Source organism: Astatotilapia calliptera, chromosome 3 (assembly GCF_964374335.1).
Source record: "Astatotilapia calliptera chromosome 3, fAstCal68.1, whole genome shotgun sequence".
In the NCBI taxonomy this organism is placed as follows: domain Eukaryota; kingdom Metazoa; phylum Chordata; class Actinopteri; order Cichliformes; family Cichlidae; genus Astatotilapia; species Astatotilapia calliptera.
Window position 1 is genome coordinate 68,247,198 of NC_137424.1, and position 20,687 is coordinate 68,267,884.

At 41.9% G+C, this 20,687-nt stretch overlaps 1 protein-coding gene and 1 long non-coding RNA gene across 2 annotated transcripts in view; both read left to right on the forward strand.

Annotated features, from left to right (window-relative positions):
• Positions 1–4,291, forward strand: part of LOC113017799 (beta-1,4 N-acetylgalactosaminyltransferase 2-like) — a 33,691-nt gene extending 29,400 nt beyond the window's left edge. The window contains 4 exon segments of the mRNA XM_080298924.1: positions 1,158–1,339; positions 1,532–1,675; positions 2,110–2,338; positions 2,423–4,291. Of these exon segments, the coding sequence (XP_080155050.1) occupies positions 1,158–1,339; positions 1,532–1,675; positions 2,110–2,338; positions 2,423–2,616 (749 nt within the window). The 3' untranslated portion in view covers positions 2,617–4,291.
• The window catches only part of LOC145425702 (uncharacterized), a 260,683-nt gene that overhangs the window by 42,347 nt on the left and 197,649 nt on the right, over positions 1–20,687 (forward strand). The gene's annotated exons all lie outside the window — the stretch shown is intronic.

Genomic DNA, 20,687 nt, shown 5'->3' on the forward strand with positions numbered 1-20,687 from the left:
CAACTATTTTGTCAACAAAGTAACTGTATTCTCAATATCGCCTTTTTAAACGGTAACTGTAACGGAATACAGTTACTGATATTTTGTATTTTAAATACATAACGCTGGTACATATACTCCCCAACACTGTTGAATACATTAGATTTTTTTTAAACCGGAGAATGCACCCACTGCTGGTTATTAGAAGGAATGCACATTTAATTTAGTTTGAATGATTCAGAAATGATTCAGGGCTTTCGCTTTGGTGGCCTCAGAATCTCATCTCTGATTTTGCGGATGATGTGGTTCTGTTGGCTTCATCGGGTGAGGGCCTCCAGCTCGCACTGGAACGGTTTGCAGCCGAGTGTGAAGCAGCGGGAATGAGGATCAGCACCTCCAAATCTGAGGCCATGGTTCTCAGCCGGAAAAGGGTGGAGTGCCCACTCCGGGTCGGGGATGAGTTCCTGCCCCAAGTGGAGGAGTTCAAGTATCTCGGGGTCTTGTTCGCGAGTGATGGGAGAAGGGAGCCGGAGATCGACAGACAGATTGGGGCTGCAGCTGCTGTAATGCGGACGCTGCACCGGTCCGTCGTGGTGAAGAGGGAGCTGAGTGTAAAAGCGAAGCTCTCAATTTACCGGTCGATCTACGTCCCTACCCTCACCTACGGCCACGAGCTGTGGGTAGTGACCGAAAGAACGAGATCGCGGATACAAGCGGCAGAAATGAGCTTCCTCCGAAGGGTGGCTGGCCTCTCCCTTAGAGATAGGGTGAGAAGTTCGGCCATCCGGGAGGGGCTCAGAGTAGAGCAGCTGCACATCGAAAGGAGCCAGCTGAGGTGGTTTGGGCATCTGACAAGGATGCCCCCTGGGAGCCTCCTGGGTGAGGTGTTCCAGGCATGTCCCACCGGGAGGAGGCCCCGGGGCAGACCCAGGACACGCTGGAGAGATTATATCTCTCGGCTGGCCTGGGAATGCCTTGGTGTTCCCCCGGATAAGCTGGAGGAGGTGGCTGGGGGGAGGGAGGTCTGGGCCTCTTTGCTTAGGCTGCTGCCCCCGCAACCCAGCCTCGGATAAAGCGGATGAAGATGGATGGATGATTCAGAAATCTAATGCTACTCTGTGCCATTACTAGTAATCCATCTTTTATAACAATATTCTCTGTATACTTCTGTTTGTTAGATATCAGCTCTCAAGTTACCATTGTCACAAAGACCTTCCTGCGCTACAAACAACTGAGGGTGTTGTTGGATAGTATCCGGACATTCTATAGTAACATAAAAGTGATTATTGCAGATGACAGCTTAGAACCAGAGAGCATTACTGGAGAAAACATCCAGCATTACATCATGCCTCCAGCACAGGTATGGACATGCAATAATTTCATGATTTATGAGTATTTAGCAATATTTTGGACTAAAATTACATTTATAGAACATAAGATATGCAATTGTCAATTCAATTTATGGAAGATTTATCAAGTACAATTTCAGTTAAACCATCAAACCAGGTACCATTCCAATATATGAATTTGGAATGTTTCTTTTTTTCCTCAGGGCTGGTTTGCAGGCAGAAATCTGGCTGTGTCACAGGTTACCACCAAGTACTTCTTGTGGGTGGATGATGACTTTTTGTTTTCTGAGAAGACAAAGATAGAGAAACTTGTGGAGGTGATGGAGGCAGTCCCAGAACTAGATATGGTAAGGATAAAATAGCTTGTGTTGGATCGTTCAGTTTGTTTTAACTGGTTTAAGTAGAACTGTAACATCTACAGTAGTATGCTGATGACCCTAACGTTGTACTTTTAGAATATGCAGCCTTTGTTGTTCACCTAGGTTTTTGTATTCAGGTGGCAAAAACTAACAATTCTAACTGACACAGAGAAAAATTATTTTCAAGATTCAAGAATTAGGGTGAAGGGGTTGGGATGGTATTTTTACAGGTGATACCGTACACTTAATGAGTTAAAAAAGAAGGGGAAAAGAGGAAGAGAGCTGAGTATGTAACAAACTGAGATGGTCTTTTGTTTTCAAAAGTAATTTAAGATTATTCTTCTCAATCACCAGGTTTGAACATCTGTTACATCTGTTTAGGGTTGACTTTATAATGAGTTGTTTGGTTTTTCTCTAATTAGGTTGGTGGGTCAGTGCAAGGGAACAAGTTTCACTTTTCTATTCTGTATGAGGAAGGAGATGAAAACGAAGGTGGCTGCCTCTACAGGAAGTCTGGTGGTAAATTCCATTCCCTTCCTAGTTACCCACAATGCCATTTGGCCAGTGGAGTGGTCAACTTCTTCCTGGCTCGTACAGATGCCATGCAGGGGGTGAGATTTGACCCGAAGCTCCAGCGAGTAGCACATTCAGGTAAGTCCAGATCTCAAAACAGTTTACATTGAAAATTGCAGTATAATTTTTTGTCAAATGGCAAATCTCTCTTTCTGACTTTAGAGTTCTTCATGGATGGCCTGGGCTCTTTGATGGTTGCCTCATGTGGTGATGTGACAATTGACCATCAACCTAAAACAGAAGAAAACCGTAATCCTACCTACAACAAATTCAGAAGCCCTGGAAGAAATGATGCAAAATTCAAACTGCAGCTTCACTTTTTCAAAAACTACCTTAAGTGCATTAGATATGGATAGAAGACTATAAACGAGCATAAGGGTCAGTTGTTGTCATACATGTTGCACTTCATCTGAACATTTTCTTATCTTTCATTTTTATTGTTTTGTCATTGTTCCAGAATTGACAGAGCTTGGGATTATAAGTGAAAATAGCTATTTTGTGGCTTTCTGTTGGGTTTTATTGTTCCTGATTAGATTTTTTATTTATTCTATAGAAAGTTTGATGTCTTATGCTATTGTTAATAAGGTTAGGGTTGTCAGTGTTGACATTGTGGAGGACTATAAATACCTTGGAGTACACATTGACAATAAACTGGACTGGGCTAAAAACACCACAGCACTTTACAGGAAGGGCCAGAGTCGTCTCTATTTTTTGAGGCGACTGAGGTCCTTCAACATCTGCCAGAAAATGCTGAGGATTTTCTATGAGTCTGTTGTGGCCAGTGCGATCCTCTATGCTGTTGCATGCTGGGGGAGCAGGCTGAGGGTCGCAGATGCCAACAGACTTAATAAACTGATCCGTAAGGCCAGCAATGTTGTGGGGATGGAGCTGGACTCCCTCAAGGTGGTGTCGGAGAGGCGGATGCTGTCCAAGATAAAGACAATGTTGGATAACACCTCCCACCCACTCCATGACATGTTGGTCAGTCACAGGAGCTCGTTCAGTGAGAGACTGAGATTACCGAAAAGCACCACTGAACGACACAGGAAATCATTCCTGCCTGTGGCCATCTCCCTGTACAACGCATCCACTTAACACACTGTTTGCTGCTACAACTACACATGTTTCTGTCAAGAACCGAAGTTCAACACACACAAGCTGGACCCAGGAGCAGAACACACACACAGCGGTACGAGAGAAAAAATAAACTTTATTATAACTGAGAGTGCCCCGGGAGAGTAGAAGGGAGAAAACGCACGGAACCAGAGAAACCGAGGGACCGGGAGAAGAATCGCGCAGGAAACGCCGAGAGCGGGACCGTGGGAGGGATGATAGCGGGGCCAAGGGAACCGGAGGGAGGGGTGAGGGTCCGTGGGGAGAAGCTCCAGAAAGGGCGAGGGGGCTGGGGCTGATTGTGATCCAAATTCCGGACAGGCTGGTGGCTCAAACACGCCGAGCTGTGATCGCTGAAGGACGACTACGGACTGGCGTGGAGCAGCAGGCTGGGCAGGATTAAATGGTCCACCTGGTGATCGCCTGGGATGGGATGCAGGTGTGGAGTCAGCGGCCACGCCCACGGGAGTGGGCATCCCATCAGCACCTCAGAAGCCGGGCCGCGGACCATGACAGTTTCTTTTCCAAATATTTATTTATAAGTGACTTATGTATGTATGTATGTATATATATGTATATATTGTACTATTCTTAGTTAGCGTATTGTCTGTCTTGTCTTAATGTTGGTTTAAAATGGAGCACTGTAACAAAAAATAATTTCCCCCAGGGATCAATAAAGTATTCTGATTCTGATTCTGATTCTGATTTAATCTAGTATATTGAACTTTTATTGTTCTGTTTTCTGCACTATTTCTTTTTCTTCAATATATCAATGCTTTTGTTGCTAGCAGATAGTCATAATCACCCATAGTTTGCATGGATCACACAAACACTTACTATTTACTCTCTGGACATAAAAAATGAAAACCAAAAATATGTGACACAAATCAGAAATGAATAAAGCTCACTTTTAAAGAACTCTTCATAATTTCAGTACTGTTTAAATAGTAAATGGCAAGTGCTTCTGGTCACTGTCATACAAAAAATGCATACAAAATATGTGGAATTCGGAGTCCTGCTAGGGACGAAAGCAATAGTAAATGGTAAATGGCCTGGATTTGTATAGCGCTTTACTTAGTCCCTAAGCACCTTTAGACTGCTTTACACCACATTCAGTCCAAGGGCGTAGATTTGGGATGGACGGAAGGGACATGTCCCCACCAATCATTTGATCTATTCGAGTAAAGAAAATCAAGAAAGCGAAGAAGAAACGATCTGTCAACGTCTCATTCACCCAGCGGTGCAGAAAGAGTTAAATTACGTCCTCTACTGGAGTCCTACCTCATGTGACAAATATGGCCAATGTGATTGGCTATGCCTTTCAGGGAGTTCTGTTTAGTTTTAGCAGCGGCAAGCCTGCGCTGCGAAGAGGAGAGGAGGATGGCAGTGCAAAGGAAGAACTTGGATATATAAGTATTTTTCAAAGAAACCTGTAAGTCACTTAAAGCCAAATTAACTCATAAAATGTGTCCGTCATAATAACGTTACAGACTATGCTAGGCTTTGGCTCACATCAGTCTCAAATTGTATGTAACCATGAATAACGTGTTTTGTAAACTAACTGCACAACATGCAGCACTGTTAGTTCTCTCAGTCTCAGAGCAGCATTTCTAATTTTGATTGAAACTGTCAGAGAAAACGGCAGCCTCGAGCGAGCCAGGATATTAGTTTACAGAGGCTGTTAAAATTATATGTCTAACGTTAAAATGTTGGTGACACAATAATTTCATCCTAATGGCACTGACATATTCATAGGTAAATTTTTGAGACAGTCATGATTTTGCAAATATCCACCTTGTAGTGCAGTTTGCACAAATTGTTTTAAAAATGCACTCACCCTACAAACGTTACTGATGAGTCAAGATCTGCACAAACTGACAGAAACACTGAAGCAGCTCCACATTTTATTCTTATTGTCATGCATGACCTATTTGTCCAGTGGCGTGTCTAGAAAATTTTTGTTGGGGGGGGGGGGGGGGGGGCAGGTGCACAGATTTGGAGAAGGGTGGAAGATGTAATTGGCAGAGAATGTTTAAAAAAAATTCTACCAACCATTAACCATAATTCAATATCCCTATAAACCTAATAACCGAATGTGCTTTTAACTCTTATTAGAATGAGACTTTAACCACTACGATGCAAAGTTTTTAGATACTGCGTTGATAAAGTACAAGAGATACAATCAGTGCTTTGTCAGTGTTTACTCAGCATTCAAATCCAGCAATATTTGCATAGTATTTTTACTGACATATAGTGCACATATGTTTTGGGCAAAAACATTTTTTAATATTAAGATACGAACATTTGTAACAAACAATTGACAAATTAGCCAGTTCCAATGTAAAACTTTCTCTGCCTGTTAAAAAAAGAAGATAATCTTCTCACAAACTGGTGTTTGATTTTGAAACAGGAAAAAAGTGGGGAAACAAATGAAAAGACTAAAATTTGAATAAAACCTGAAAGCAAGTAAATACTTTCTATGCTGCCTTATGGTAAACTTTGGTAATATTGATAAAGAACAACACTGGCTGATGATAAAATACAGTCAGCTGGCATGGTGACACTGCCAGTATTAACCTGCAGGGCTGGACTGGGACAAAAAAATTGGGCATTTTTACTACAGACCGACCCACCAGGTAGTAAAGCCATAAAGACTTATAGTCATGAACTCTTTTAACTACTTTAGCCTGTGTTACATTACGTCTCTTAATGGGACTTCTTTTACCCTTGTTTATAGATTTACATATTTGAAATAAATTGAATAATATATTGGGTAACTTTTAACCACAACTTTTTTACTCCATTATGAACTTCAACAAATAATCAATCTATCACACACTCCCCCACAAAATTAGATGTCGTCCCGACATCACAACTCTTATGAACGAAAACTTAACAAAATGTCACAAAATCCAGTTGTTTTTAATCTTAGTTTCCTCTTTTGTACTGAGTCTTAGTCTGTTCTTTGTTCAGTATCCTTGCATGAATAGTGGCTGACAAATTTGGAATGAATTAGGCCACATGGTTATTGGTTGAATGTCTCTGTGTTGTATGGGTTGATACTGGTAGGGCATTTCGTTTGTACACACTGTACTGTAGCATGTTGGAGTACCCAGCTGATCATAGGGGAAAACCTTAGGGGCTCGTCTCTCCCTCATTGGCAAACTATAGGTCCCTTCTCTGTTGCTTTCAGGCAAGCATGGGCGTGGAGATGCTAGAGTGTCATCCATTACCTCTCCAACTACTTGTCCATCTTTCTCTTGATGGTCTTCTTCCTGTGGCCTGTTTTCGTCCTGTGTCTCAGGCTCCTCTGTGTACGACATGAGCCTTTCTTCACCCAGTGGTCCATTACCACCGGCCTCTGGTTTCTCCTGGTCATCACCATGCTCTGTGACCCTCTCTGTAGTGGGCACTTGAGTCTGTGTTACGGGCCCATAATAGTACCCCCATACCTCCTCGTCATCTTCTACTTCCTGGTTCACCTGTTCTGCGTCTTTTTCCCTTACTCTTCTTTTCTTTTGCTTCAGTGATACTTCTAGTGGCCTTTCCAGGGGTAAGTAATCACATGGCAGCAGCAGGTTGCGGTGCATGATTCTTGACCTTCCCCTCCCTTGCTCTGGTTTCACCTCATACACGGGGAGGCCTTCTGCAACTTGACGGATGACAACATGGATGTTCTGTTCCCAGTGATTACGAAGCTTCCCTGTTCCTCCTCTAGGGGTCAGGTTTCGGACAAGAACACGATCGCCAGGGTATAACACAGAGCTTCTCACTTTCCCATCATATTGTTTTTTACTCCTGTCTGCTGACTTCTTTGCATTCTCCCGTGCTATTTCATACGCCTCTTGCATTTCTCGTGTCCATTTCTCCATGTAGGTTCGGTGGTCTGTTTTCCCTGTCTCAGAGGTGAGACCAAACAGCAGATCAATAGGTAACCTTGGGGACCTTCCAAAGAGAAGGTAGAAAGGAGAAAACCCAGTTACCTCACTTCTTGTGCAGTTATAGGCGTAGATAAGCTTGTTCAAGGACTCTTTCCAACTTGTCTTCTGCCTATCAGTAAGTGTCCTCAACATTTGTAGTAACGTCCGGTTGAACCGCTCAACTTGTCCATTCCCTTGTGGGTGGTATGGTGTAGTTCGGGATCCCAATATGCCACAGTTCTTTTTCAGCTGGGCAAAGAGCTGGTTCTCAAATTCGCCACCTTGGTCATGGTGTATCCGTGCTGGCAGTCCAAACTTCAAGGCATAGTCATTAAAGATGCGATCAGCAACCGTTTTGCCAGACTTGGAGGTGGTGGCATAAGCCTGTGCAAAACGAGTAAAGTGGTCAACAATAACCAAAATATACTCGTAACCACCCTTACACTTGTCCAAGTGGAGAAAATCTATTGACACCAGTTCAAACGGCTGTGTGGTAACAATACTGGTGAGCGGTGCCCTCGCTTCTTTACATGGTATCTTTTGTTTCAGGCAAGTGCAGGTCTTTGTCACATAATGTTCAATGTCTCGTTGCATGTAAGGCCAAAAGAATCTATCTCTGATCAATGATGTTGTTCGATCAGTGCCCTGATGACCCATCTCATCATGCAATTCTCTCAGTACAGTTTCTTGGTACTTTTCAGGCAACACAAGCTGTCTCTTGGTTGTGGTTTTTCTGCAAAGAATACCATCTTCATCAATGTTTTCAGTATTTGCTCAATGACATTAAAGCCTAGAATGGGCTGTGAAAGACTTCCGCCTTTCATCACTAACATGGGGACTACAAGTTCTTTAGGGTTTGCTCCCTCAGCAGCTAGACCAAAAGTAACTTCAATGAAACCCTTGTAAGGAATGTTTTGACCATTAGCAGCTGAAATTTTTAAATCTTCAGGTGCATCAAGTAACTCAGAAACATCTCTTAATTTCTCATGTGGTAAATACTTCTTTTTCCACTCTTCATCAACAATACACACTTGGGAGCCTGTATCCCATAAGGCTTGAGTTTGGTGGCCTTGTATATAACAGTCAATTATACACTGTTTCCCAACAAGAGCAACAAGGTGAGACTGGCTGTCCACCCTTTTGGGGTGAATAACACTTGCCTTTGTGTGCATGTGCTGATTTACTTGAGGCTGAGAGTGTTTGTTGCATTGTTTTCTGTGTCTGGGCCAGTGCTCAGCTTGGCATATCTTAGAACAATAAGTGCTTTTCTTACAAGCTGCACACCTTCTGAGTCTTTTGAGTTTTCCCAGAACACCACAGTAAGAGCAAAGCTGTTGGGACGTTACACTATTATTGGTTACTCCCTGTCCCGTGGGGGCAACCACTGTCCGTTTAAAGGTTGATCTTTGTCTGGTCTAGTTAGTTTCGCCCTGCAACCTGCAAGAAAGTGCTCACTGCTACCACATCGATAGCAATGGTTGCAGTACTCAGTCCCACTTTGCTGGCAGCCAAAGCATTTCCTTAGGCGTGCTCGGTTTACAGCAGGATATTGACGTTGTGGTGCAAACCTCTGTTGATACTGAGCTGTATCACCTCTCCGTCCAGGTCCCACAGGAGGCCAGTAGTTTTGTGGCAGATGCTCAAGATGAGAAAAGGGAACACATTCTGGTGCTGCAAGTGAGGCAGAATACTGTGTTTGTGCCGGACTAGGCTGTTGAATTATTTCTTTGATTTGTGCGACTTCAGCACCAAGATTTTTCAATAATGCCATGTCAGAACGGATTTCTTTAAGTTCATTTAGTAGGTCAGGCTGAGCTTTGCTGATGGATTCAGGTTTTAGGTTTTTCCCTTTTTTATCTGCAGGGGTGTCAGACTGAAGTGAATGCACAGTGGTTGACCGCTGCTGGGAGAGTAACTTCTTTTTATTTTGTCTCTCTGCTTCATTTGCACAGGCAACATTGAGTTTCTCAAGGAGGAGCTCATCACTGGTTGTGGTTTCCTGTAGATAGGGCTGGAGGTCACTCTTAATGTTATCATTTTGCAGGCCTGTCAGAACTGTATGAAGGAACATGCTCTGTACAAGCACAGGGTCATATCTTAAGCCAGATTCAGCTTCTTGCGATGCAAACAGAATTTTCTGTCTTAAGTCTAGGGCACGGATTAAGAAAGTTTGTGGGGTTTCTTTAATGCTTTGGACCTCTGACGTGAGTTGTTTGTAAAGTTCTGTTGCACCTCGTTCTTGGTAGTGGGACCTTAGAATCCTCCTCAGGGTAGGCAATGTAAGGTTGGTTTTGCCCTCTAGGTAGCTACGCAATTGTAAGCCTGGTGCTATTGCCCTGATTACTGCATCAACTATTTCTATTTCAGGGACTCCTTTGCTGATGCCTTGTTCAAACTGATGAGCTAGGCTGGAGAAAGTTAGTTTATCCTTTTGGCCGGGCTCACCAATCTGACCTGATATTTTGAATTCTCTGCCCCACGGTAGTGTCAGAAAAGGTGGAGGGGTTTATTTAGCACTATTGTCCCCCACACTCATCGACAGTTTGGCTGTACTAGGTTGCTTCGCCTTGTTCTGTCGTGATAATGCAAGAGCCAACTGAAGCGTCTCTATTTCCTTTATCAGTTGTTCTTCTTCTGAGGCCTCACCAACCTGTTCCTGCACCTCATCTGTCTGGTTAGTATCTGAGGTTTTGTATCCCGATGTACCGTTCTGAGCAGCCTGTTGCAACTCAAAAATTTTGTCTTTCAAAAACAGTAGCTCAGACATTCCCTCATCTTCAAGCTCACCCAGCTCCTCTCTTTCTAAGTGCTGTATTATATAGGAAATGAGAGAGGAACGACTTTTACCCGATACCCTTTCAAGTTTTGAACCAGCAATATTTAGGAAATCACAAACTTTGATCAAAATGTCTCTTGTCACTGTATACAATGTACCAGCAACTTCTAACTTCAGGTCCTCTAGCCCTGAAGACTCCATTTCAGTCTGTGGCTTGTGGAAAAGATTAGTGTGATGTAAGACCTCTTTGCAGAAGAGTCAGTGCAGCTTCCCTGGCACCAGTAGTTAACCTCAGGTTGCATGCAGGTCCCTCTGCGTAACTGTCGAAACCAGCACACTGTATCTCCCACCGTGGTATTTGATGTGGGGGGTTGAATGATGACTGGGGCGTCTATCTGGGACAGCGAGCCCTCATCACATTCATCCCAGCGGTGCCTCCAAAATGTTACACCCTGAAAAGGGGCTGAAAAGGGGATAAGTCAATGATGACGCTCAGACACGATGCTTCTCCTTCAGCAGCTTCATTGCGAATGATTCAGAAATATAAACATACATACAAAAGTATTAAACATCCTAACAACGATGTACAGTCTCTGTTAGTTGTAAGACAATATATCTCAAGACTGTTTTCTTTCCTTTTCTATAAGTTACAGATTAAATTGAATGTAAGAGTTTACAAAAACAGGTTATGAATCAATAAACAAAGTTAGATCATTAAACTGAAATGTACAGAAAATAAACAAAATATTCATATAAAAATACTAATAGGCATTTGTCCCTTCACACAAAATAAACATGTTCTTTGTCCAGATCAAATGCAAAATGCACACAATGTATGTTTCATACACAGTCTGGCACGATAAGGCTTCATGCTAGCCACCAACAGAGCGCTTAGCTTAGCTTGCTGCTTATAGCTTATCCTAACATCACAGTTAACACAGGTCATCTTAGTATTCCTAGTATCCTCTTGGTACATTTGGAAACACGGTCAGTACAACTCAACATACATATTTGTAAAGTCCAACAGCAGAATTGCTCAATTATTACCTGAAAAGGGGATAAGTCAATGATGACGCTCAGACACGATGCTTCTCCTTCAGCAGCTTCATTGCGAATGAGGCATCGTGGCCAGAGCTCCCCCTTCCGGCAACGGCAGACATAACTAATCAATCATGATCACTAAATCACATGGATTATTCCCCAGGCTCGACAAGTGGATCACAGATTGCATTTTACACAGGTTGTAGTCACATTAAGGATTATTATCCAGTTGAACATAGTCATGAACTCTTTTAACTATTTTAGCCTGTGTTACATTACGTCTCTTAATGGGACTTCTTTTACCCTTGTTTATAGATTTACATATTTGAAATAAATTGAATAATATATTGGGTAACTTTTAACCACAACTTTTTTACTCCATTATGAACTTCAACAAATAATCAATCTATCACATATAGACTATTGTAAGCTTGTTAAAATTATATTTGTTGTTTCAATACTGCTGTGTGAAGAACTGTTGGTCCAATAAATAAATGTATTTTTGCACTTTTACTTTGCTTGGGGATTTTTATTCAGCTTCATTCGTTTTTGTTTTGTATTTAAAATTTTATCTGCACATTCCCTAATATGAATCAGTTGTTTCTGAGAAAGTTTCTCAACCTGGCAACTAGGGCTGCACGATTTTGCATAAAATGAGAATCGTGATTTTTTTGCTTAGAATTGAGATCACGATTCTTTCACGATTTACTTTTCCAATAGAAATATTTATTGCACTTATTAACTGCACATCAACTTTGTAACAGCTGAGACTGAACATAAAAACAACAAATGTCTCACATTTTGTCGTTGCCGCAAAATGTTGTACTGCTTGAAATTCCATCTCCACCGTTGCTCGACACTGCGTGTATAGAGCAGGTAGTGCAATAATAGAAAAATAGTTGCGGGACGGCACTGTGTAGCGTTTGTCTAGGGTGTTGATCATTTTCCTAAATCCCTCGTTTACCACAGTGTTGATGGGAGCCATATCTTTGGTCAGGTGATAAGTAATAACCTCCGTAATTTCTTTGTGCCTGCGGGAGTTCGACGATATAGGGAAGTGCTGTATAAGGTTCCTGTTATTGATGTTTGAGTGGTTGACCGGGACGGATTTTCTCCTGTCACTTTCTCGTCATCCCCGTGCTCTCCGTTGTTTTTTCCCTGCTAATTTTAGCAGCCAGCTTCTGTATCACGTGGTATGAGGCTCCGCCATTGTCATTTGTTGATCAGGAAGAGTGAGCGCTTGTTTTCATGCAGAGTACGTCCCGGATCAAAATGCGGTACAATCGTCATCGTCTTTTTTTTTTTTTTAATCGTTGTCATTTGGAAATGAGATCGCACATAAGTATGAAGTGAGATCGCGATTTTCTAACGATTATTCGTGCAGCCCTACTGGCAACCGTTTGAAATACCTCTGGGCCAAGTTAAAGTCAACCCCAAACCCATTTCAAGAATTCCAGAATTTGTAATTTGATTCCACAAGTTTTTTTTTCCTAAAAAAAAAGTCACTAAAAAAAGAAAAAGCCCAGATAAAGGAGCAGGTTTGGAATTGTGACATTAAAAAAAAAACAATAATTGCTAAAAGAAATTTAATTTGTAGTTCTAAATAAACTCTAAATAGACCTTTTTTACTCACTTTATGTCTCTTCCACGATGTTATTTCTCTCTCCAACAACATAGATTACAATTAGATTAGAATGACCAATTATGCAAATTAGGCGATGACGTCATTTAGCGACTTCTAGCGACTTTTAGGACAACCAATAGCGATTTTCCTTACTGAGGAGTTGGCAACACTGGGCGTGAGTGGGGATATGATACGTATCCAGGAGTGAACAAAGATTAAGAGTTTAGGTATTTTATTAAGAGTTTAGCTTACCTTACAGAAGGATTCTGTGATACTTAGAGAGGGTAGGTAAAGATCTGGGTATCATGGAGCTGAGTAGCGAAAATCCAGTGAGTATTGGTCACTTCTTAATGTGAGCTGTCCAGATTTATTTCTGACTTGTACATACAGTACGAACAGATGAACTATACAAAACAACAGAACATTAACACAAAAAGCCAAGGGTAAAAGAAAAAGGTAACAATTATAAGAATACACGCACACACGCACACTTTAACCTGTCCACACTACACCTGTAGCACAGTGCTTGTTGCAGGCCTGATTTGAAGTTCGGGTGCGGTGAGACCTAAACCTGATGGCCACTTCACTCAAACCGAGCCATAAAACAAAATACGTGCACTTTAGTTCCAGTTAGTACTCACGAGTCCAATGAGTTTGTTAGTGGGGCAATCAGAAACGGGCAGTTGGCAGTTAGTTCACCAATAGTGAAGACAGTCAGGTCAAGAAAACATCCGGTCCATCCGGGCAGAAACCTCTCTCTCCCTCTCCTTTCAGAGCGTCCATCAGCTTATTGCAGACAGGGAGGGCTACACATAGCTGTGGAAAGAATGTCATTCACATCATCAAAGTAACCGTCACATTTTCCCAAAAACACAGTGTAACAGCATCACCAACTCATAACCTGTAAATACAGTTTTCTTCACACATAAACCCAGAAATCCTGTAGTAGAAAAATATTAACTAGTCCTCTTATAAATCACATGATCAAACACATGAAAAACTGTAATGCTGTAGAAAAGAAAATACAAATGTTAGCGCTGCACACAATTTTCCTCTGTAAGCAACACAAGGTAGTGAATAACACCCCTGGTGGATGCACAAACACAGAAAGTGGCATTTAAAAGGTTAAATCGTCACGCAACCTCGAATGTTGCTGTCATCCTTCTGCTCCTGTAAAAAGTAGCACATAAATTCATCTGCACCTTTGTCAGGTGGAGGTTAACCTTGAGTCGTGGTCAAGTCTTGTCAGTTTTTACCAGTCAGTCAGTTTGATTTTTATTTCCATTCATTCATTCATTCTTTCTTTCTTTCTTGATAGTGGAACCTGTCGTCGCATTTAGTTTCCACTGTCAGCAAAATGACATCATTTCAAAAGAAAAAAAGAAAAACTTTAGATCGGATTACCTCGCTGAATCCTTTTTAGGCTCTAATCGTCCCAAATAAGTGGCTTTCTCCAGAGCCCATTTTAATGTGGAGAAACTCACTTGTAATGGTTTTCTCGACATGTCGTATAGCACTTTTCATTCCCGACGTGCGGATCTGCTTAAAGAAAAGAAATTCACAAACAGAAATCAGTGCCTGTTCAAAAAATGAAAAATAACAGAGATTATCAAACAAAACTTTCAGTGCACTGTGAAAGTATCAAAATAAAAAAGGCATCATTAAGTCATGACACAAGCTCCTCATCTCAGGAGGGTAAATCATACCATTAGCATGGTTTATCATACCATCATACTAATTGGCAGGCTCAACTTCACAACAAAAGAAAAATCATCAGCTAGATTCACTCCAAACCAACCATCAGCTGCACAACACACAACATAACCCTAATGTCTTATTAGCTATGAGTTTAGTCACCAGGTCTGTGCTCTTCACTCATTTAGGCCACAGATCTATTTTATTCAGTTTTCCTTTTTCCCTTCATCATAAAACATGTGACATGTTGTCATGCACTTCACAAAAGACGTTTGTTCTGACGTATTCAGAGTTGTGTATCTAAATACAGGATTCACTCGCACATCAAAACAGGAAACTCAGTGTTTTAGAGTCTCCACTCAACACACAACAAACTCTAACATATCCCATTCACTCGTGCTAGAATTCAGTCACCTTTCATTAATCTAAGAACGATCAACTAATTTGCATATCAGCTATTAACCCACTAAGTTGACAGGACGACAGAAATGCATGTTCAAAATATTATCACAAAAATAGAATTTCCCTCATACAGTAAATCACTTGTGCTGCATCAATCAAGCAGGAAGCTTCTCCCAATTTACCATATCAACAACTAAATTTATTGTCTGATCACTGGTTGGTCAAACCAGAATCTTTTTTTCCCACAAAGTTAAACTGTTGTCCTGCAACCTAGAGAGTCAATTTTTTGCATTGGATAAATTCAGCATTTGATAACAAGTGTCTGTTAAATTCACACTATTTTAACACTGATGAAAGATAACAAGCTAATTTTCATTGCATGTGTGTTTGTGTTATTAGGCAGGTTTAATGCATGTCTTTGGAGCTGCATATCCAACAGAGCATGTTCTTAAAGCTGCCTTTCCTACACACTTCTCTGCTATTATTTGATCATTTTGTAACTAATTTGCTATGAGTCCACTGGTCTTTGCATCACACTAAGTGACTTGGACAAGATGATAGACAGACTCACATGTTTAGGATGTTGTCTAATCTTCATGAGCTCTCTTGTGTTTGGAAGTGTTAGTAGGGTTAATGCATGTTCTGCTTGTGTGTGTGACTTTGTATATGTTTCTTTTTGCAGTGTTTCAGACTCCTTCTCAATTTTCCACTTAAGCAGTCTGTTTTGTTTTCCCCAGGTTTGCTAACCCAAATTTTGATTTCCCACATTAAATAACAAAATTCCTCTGTGTTCTCACCACTTACTCTCACTCTGTTGTCCTCTCCCACTTCAACAGTCCAACAGCCGGCAGTTCTCCTTCAGCTTTGTCCTGTGTTCCACTGTCTCTTCTTGCCATTTTACTCCAAAGGTGGCAAATGTCAAACTCCAACAGTCTCCTCAGTTCTCCTCAAACGTTCTTTTCACATGCACAGTGAATTTGCAGCTTGTTGGAAACACAGTGCCATTCATCCAATCGGGCAGGATGACTGGTTTGCTCTTCTAGCAAAGTTTTGCCATGGGGCCAGGTAGAGCATTAACAGGGAAAGGGGGGCACAAAGAAATACTTTTCTCTCTTATTCTCATTTAAAATTTCTAGCTTTTAACAAATAATTATCCGAATCTTACAACCAAAGTTTTCATCTGATGTCAAATTTATAGAAATCCATTATTGTACATAGTAATATTTTTTAGGGTCCCATCATAATTTCTTCAGAAGTAAGTACTGTACATGATGCCAGTATTTTCCCACATTTTCTAGATACTGTACTAGTACTTTGTGTAAAATGTCATCAAAAAGTCAGTTAAGTTTTATTCTTTCTCACCTGTCTTTCTGTCTCCTTTCACTTTTAAAAGTTTGCCATGTTAGGAACAATATTTTGCCCTGCCATGCTGTTTATTGATGTAAATAAATAGTTTATGAAAATATCACTAAATCTGTCATTTATTATTTTTAATATTCAGTAATGATCATGTCTCACCTCTAGCCTTCTCTGTCTTAATTTCATGTTTCCACCATATGTTGTAGATAGTTCAGGAAGTTAACTCAACCAAGCAGCCTTTGGGTTTCGGCTACGTACTGTTTAGAATACCAGAATAGGGAGGATGGTGTAGGTTTAAGTTTATTAGATTGATACATATGTACTAACAAGACAGTGTACATCACTGTCACAACGATGTTTGTTTTCATTCAAAGGCTTGATGGTTTTACCTATAATACCTGGTGGGCCGGTCTCTAGTTAAAATGCTGATTTTTTGTCCCAGTCCAGCCCTGCTATATACATTTTGCCTCCAAAATAATAGAAAATACAATGCAAAATCCAAAGTGCAGTCATAATCCCCTGTAACTTGTTCATGAAAAAAAAAAAAAGAAAAGTATAGATGTTTGTTGCTAAAGGGTTATTGAATACATTTGATAGTCATACTGGATACCTTTCAAGTATACCTTCCAAGACAAGTCATAACTTTCCATAATAAAGATTGAACAAGTCTTTAAATAAACAGATGTGCCTGAGAGCAGTGTGTTTGATTTGAGTTCTTTTTAGGAATGCCAATTTTCCGCCGATCCATTCTTGCTTATCCTTATCAGGCTTGTGGGGGATTCGGAGCATATGCCAGTTATCATAGGACAAGAGGCGGTGGTAACCCTGGACAGATTGCCAGTCTGTCACAGGGATATCACAGAGGAACAGATAACAGTTTGAACTCGCTTTCACACCTATGGGCAAATTAGAATCACCAGTCAACCTAACCCTACTATGTATATCTTTTGGAGGAGGAAGCCAGAATACCCAAACAGAATCCAGGCAAATACGGGGAGAACATGCACGAAAGGCCCCAGCTGGATGATGGAATACATATTAGCCACCCATCTTAATCGTTTCTAAAATAGATGTACCCTGGAATGTACTTTATATATTTATGTCACTTAAATTATTAGTTATTTTAGTTATTTTGTATAAGAAAATTGTGTTTGTTGCTTTTATGTGTGTGTGATTATTTGTTATTGCTCAGCTTGTAAGATAACATAGTCATTGCCTCATAACAAGTTTACAATAGAAGGAACATGTTCTCATTTCACCTACCGATAATGATAAAAGTGGGGGAAGCATACGGACCTTACTTCCAAAGTTGAATCTGGGAAGTATTAACATAATGCCTTCAGTAGGGTACAACACTAAAAATGTTTATGGAACCAACTTTAAGGTATAAAGGTGAATTACAGCACAATAATTACTTGGGCTCATAATAAGACCCTGGCCAGAATCAGAAGACACCAAATTTGTATGGAGCCAAATTATTGAGCAGCAATAATGATCTGGACACAATGTTAACTTTTGAGTAGCCAATCTTGTATTGTTACAAAGTATAACAGGTATTTGTCCAATTTGTACAGATAAAGTATAAAATAAAATAAATAGTGTGCACACTCAAATAAAATAAAAGTACTCGTTGGGGCCCTTTAACAATTTAGAGTTAAGCTGGCGATAGCCAACTTCAAAGGTCCTTGTGAGTGTAACTGGAATGTATGAGTGTGTGGTGTGTATCTTCTTTGGGGTAGATCGTCCTCAAAGTGGTTGGCTCGCCATCTATCACAACGGAATATCGTCCTGGTCCTTGGACTTTTCCGTCCTGTCCAAATACCTGACCTATAATCCAGGTCATAAAATGTACATTCTAATCAGTCTGTTTCAGATGCATTGTTTAAGGTTAAAATACAAAATCAAAATATTGCATCACCTCATATTCATTGCATCAACATCTTAAATCTTATCAGTTCTGTTGTACAACATTAAATTTTCAAGAATATCAAATATGAGAACTAAACATCTAAGTTGCTCAAATATTTCTCTATTCATGTAAACATTAATTAAACAATACTTATGGTAAGTAACCATTGACATTCAAAATACAATACACCAGAACAAATTCAGAACTATGTGCAAATAAGCAACAAAATATATATGTGAGTTCAGTTCTGAGGCATTAAAGCAGTGTGCTTAATTTCTCCACACTATAGGCCTATTCGAGAGAAAGAAATGCACTAAAAATTACCCTCTACATTACTTTAAACTCACAATGAACTGACAAAAATTAGCTTTAGAGCAGCTAAGAACTAGGAGCTTTCCTCTCCTCAGGAACTCTCTGCAGGAGGGGGAGATACAGGAGAGGTGGAGGAAGATCTCAGCCTGGGCGTCTATCGTCTCATGTAATCTGGAAGATGAGTGGATGGGGGGGTTGGTGCAGTTTTCTCTGTGGTGGGGTTGGGTGGACTGTCCCGGGCTCTGTGGGGCTGGGGGGCGCTGCTGCGCTGGGCCCCGGTCTGGATGGGTCTGGGCCCCCTTTCCCTGGCGGGTCGCGGAGTATGGGAGTGCCTACTGGGGTCAGCGGGGGAGCTCGCCCCAGGGAGGGGTCACCTGCCCCTCCCTTCCTTCCCTCCCCATCTCCAGCTGCCTCCCTCTTCCCGCTCCACCACAACCACCCACACATGCAGGGCCTTGGAGTAGGGGTATGTCACCAGGGTGCAGAGGAGGCTACCCCCCCCCCCCCCGTCCCCCGTCCCCTTTTGGCTGTGTACACCTCACCCCTGGCATCGTTGCCCACCTCTCAATTTTAAATACACGTAGACATTGAGGGCTAGCAGGAGGGACTATGCGCTTACCTGCTGCTCTCTGGCAGGTAGCTCCATGCCCTCCTGGGTGCACCTTAGAACACACATGCATCAACACTACAATGAGTGGGTGGAGGGAGGTTTGGAGTCTTCTCTCACCCCCGTTCTCTGCGGCCTGCTGGAGCGGGGGGGCTAGGAGGAGTTGGCCGTCCGACTGCGGTCTGGGGTGTGGGGCCTCCCTGCTGCTGCGGAGTCGGGGCGGTCTGCCTCTCCCCAGGTGGGGTGCCCCCAGCCTCTCGGCCTGGGGCTCGGTCACTCAGGCACAGCTGGCTGTGCTCACGGGCGCGTCACTGCAACTCCTACAACTCCAACTCCTCCAACTCTTACTAGAACAGTGGCGCGGCTGCCCCTCTGTGGGTCTTCCTTGGTCTCTTGTGCTCTGGGGGCCTCTGGATGTCTGGAGTTTTGATCTCCTCCATACCTGCTTCATACCATAAAGGACAGGGCTGTGGCTCCCCACACTCCCTAGCAGATCATTACATGGAGAAACCTTTGGAATGCAAGCATGCTGATCCACACAGGTATGCACACAGGTGTACACATGGGTATTCACAGACGCGGACTACAGCTTTCTTGGCTGCTGCCTCAAAGCACACTGTGCGCTGTCTATCTTGCGTGCTGCACAATATCGTTTATTATTTCGTAACTATTGATATCTACTGCTAGCTAGTTTATTGTGATGGTGCTTTTTTTTTTCTCTTATTATGTTGCTCTTTGTTGTTTGCTTTCTCTTCTGTTTCTTTTTTCTCCATACAGGTGACCCAGGTGTTTTTTGTTTGTTTGTTTGTTTGTTGTTTTTCTCTCTTACCCCCCTTCTCACCGTCTCTTCTCCCCTTTGGTTTCCTTTCTCTCCCTCTCTTTCTTTCATTCTTTCCCCCTGTCCTATCCCACAGTTATGTCTGTCCCGTTTGTAGCAACTGAAAATGAAATAAATTCATCATTATAATAAAGGTCAATCAAATGGACCAATATGGCAAGGCCATGATGATCCACTTGGTAAAATAAATCCGCTTGGCATCTTTCTTGGCATTAAGACAACAATTCTGATGGCTATAGATCCAAACGGGACAAAAAATAAATAAATAGAGCAGCTAAGAACATGTTGCTCACCGTTGCTCTGTTTCACAAAAGCCCAACACACACTGGCGTTGGAATTGCAGCAGCTCTCCGGATGAAAGGTGAGTGGTTAGCCTGTGAGACACCGAGCTAGCATTAGCATGATCGCGACGGTAAGTCTCTACAAGTTTGTTCTGCCGGAATAACACTCGTCTTACCGACGTTGCTTCTCTCCTTCATCCAGCCACTCGACTCCGGACTTCCAGCAGGTAAGTAGGCTGGCTTTCCTTCCTCTCAATTCTGAGTTTTTCCTCTCTTTTGTCCGCGGATTTCTCGGTTTGAGTAGCAGATGCCTCCACTCCTCTTGCTGAGATGAGAAAAAACCCGGGAGCATCATGCACCTTCACCTGAAACGGGTTTCTAACCTTATGTTGCTCATTTTAATTAACAACACATTCCCTGAATGACCTACATCAGCTTCCAGCTTAAAGCAGAACAATAAGTAACCGGCACCAAAATCCTCATAAGCAGAGCTATCAGTTCCTGAGGGTGTAATATTTAAAGCCATTGTGTCTACAAATCACCACAGACC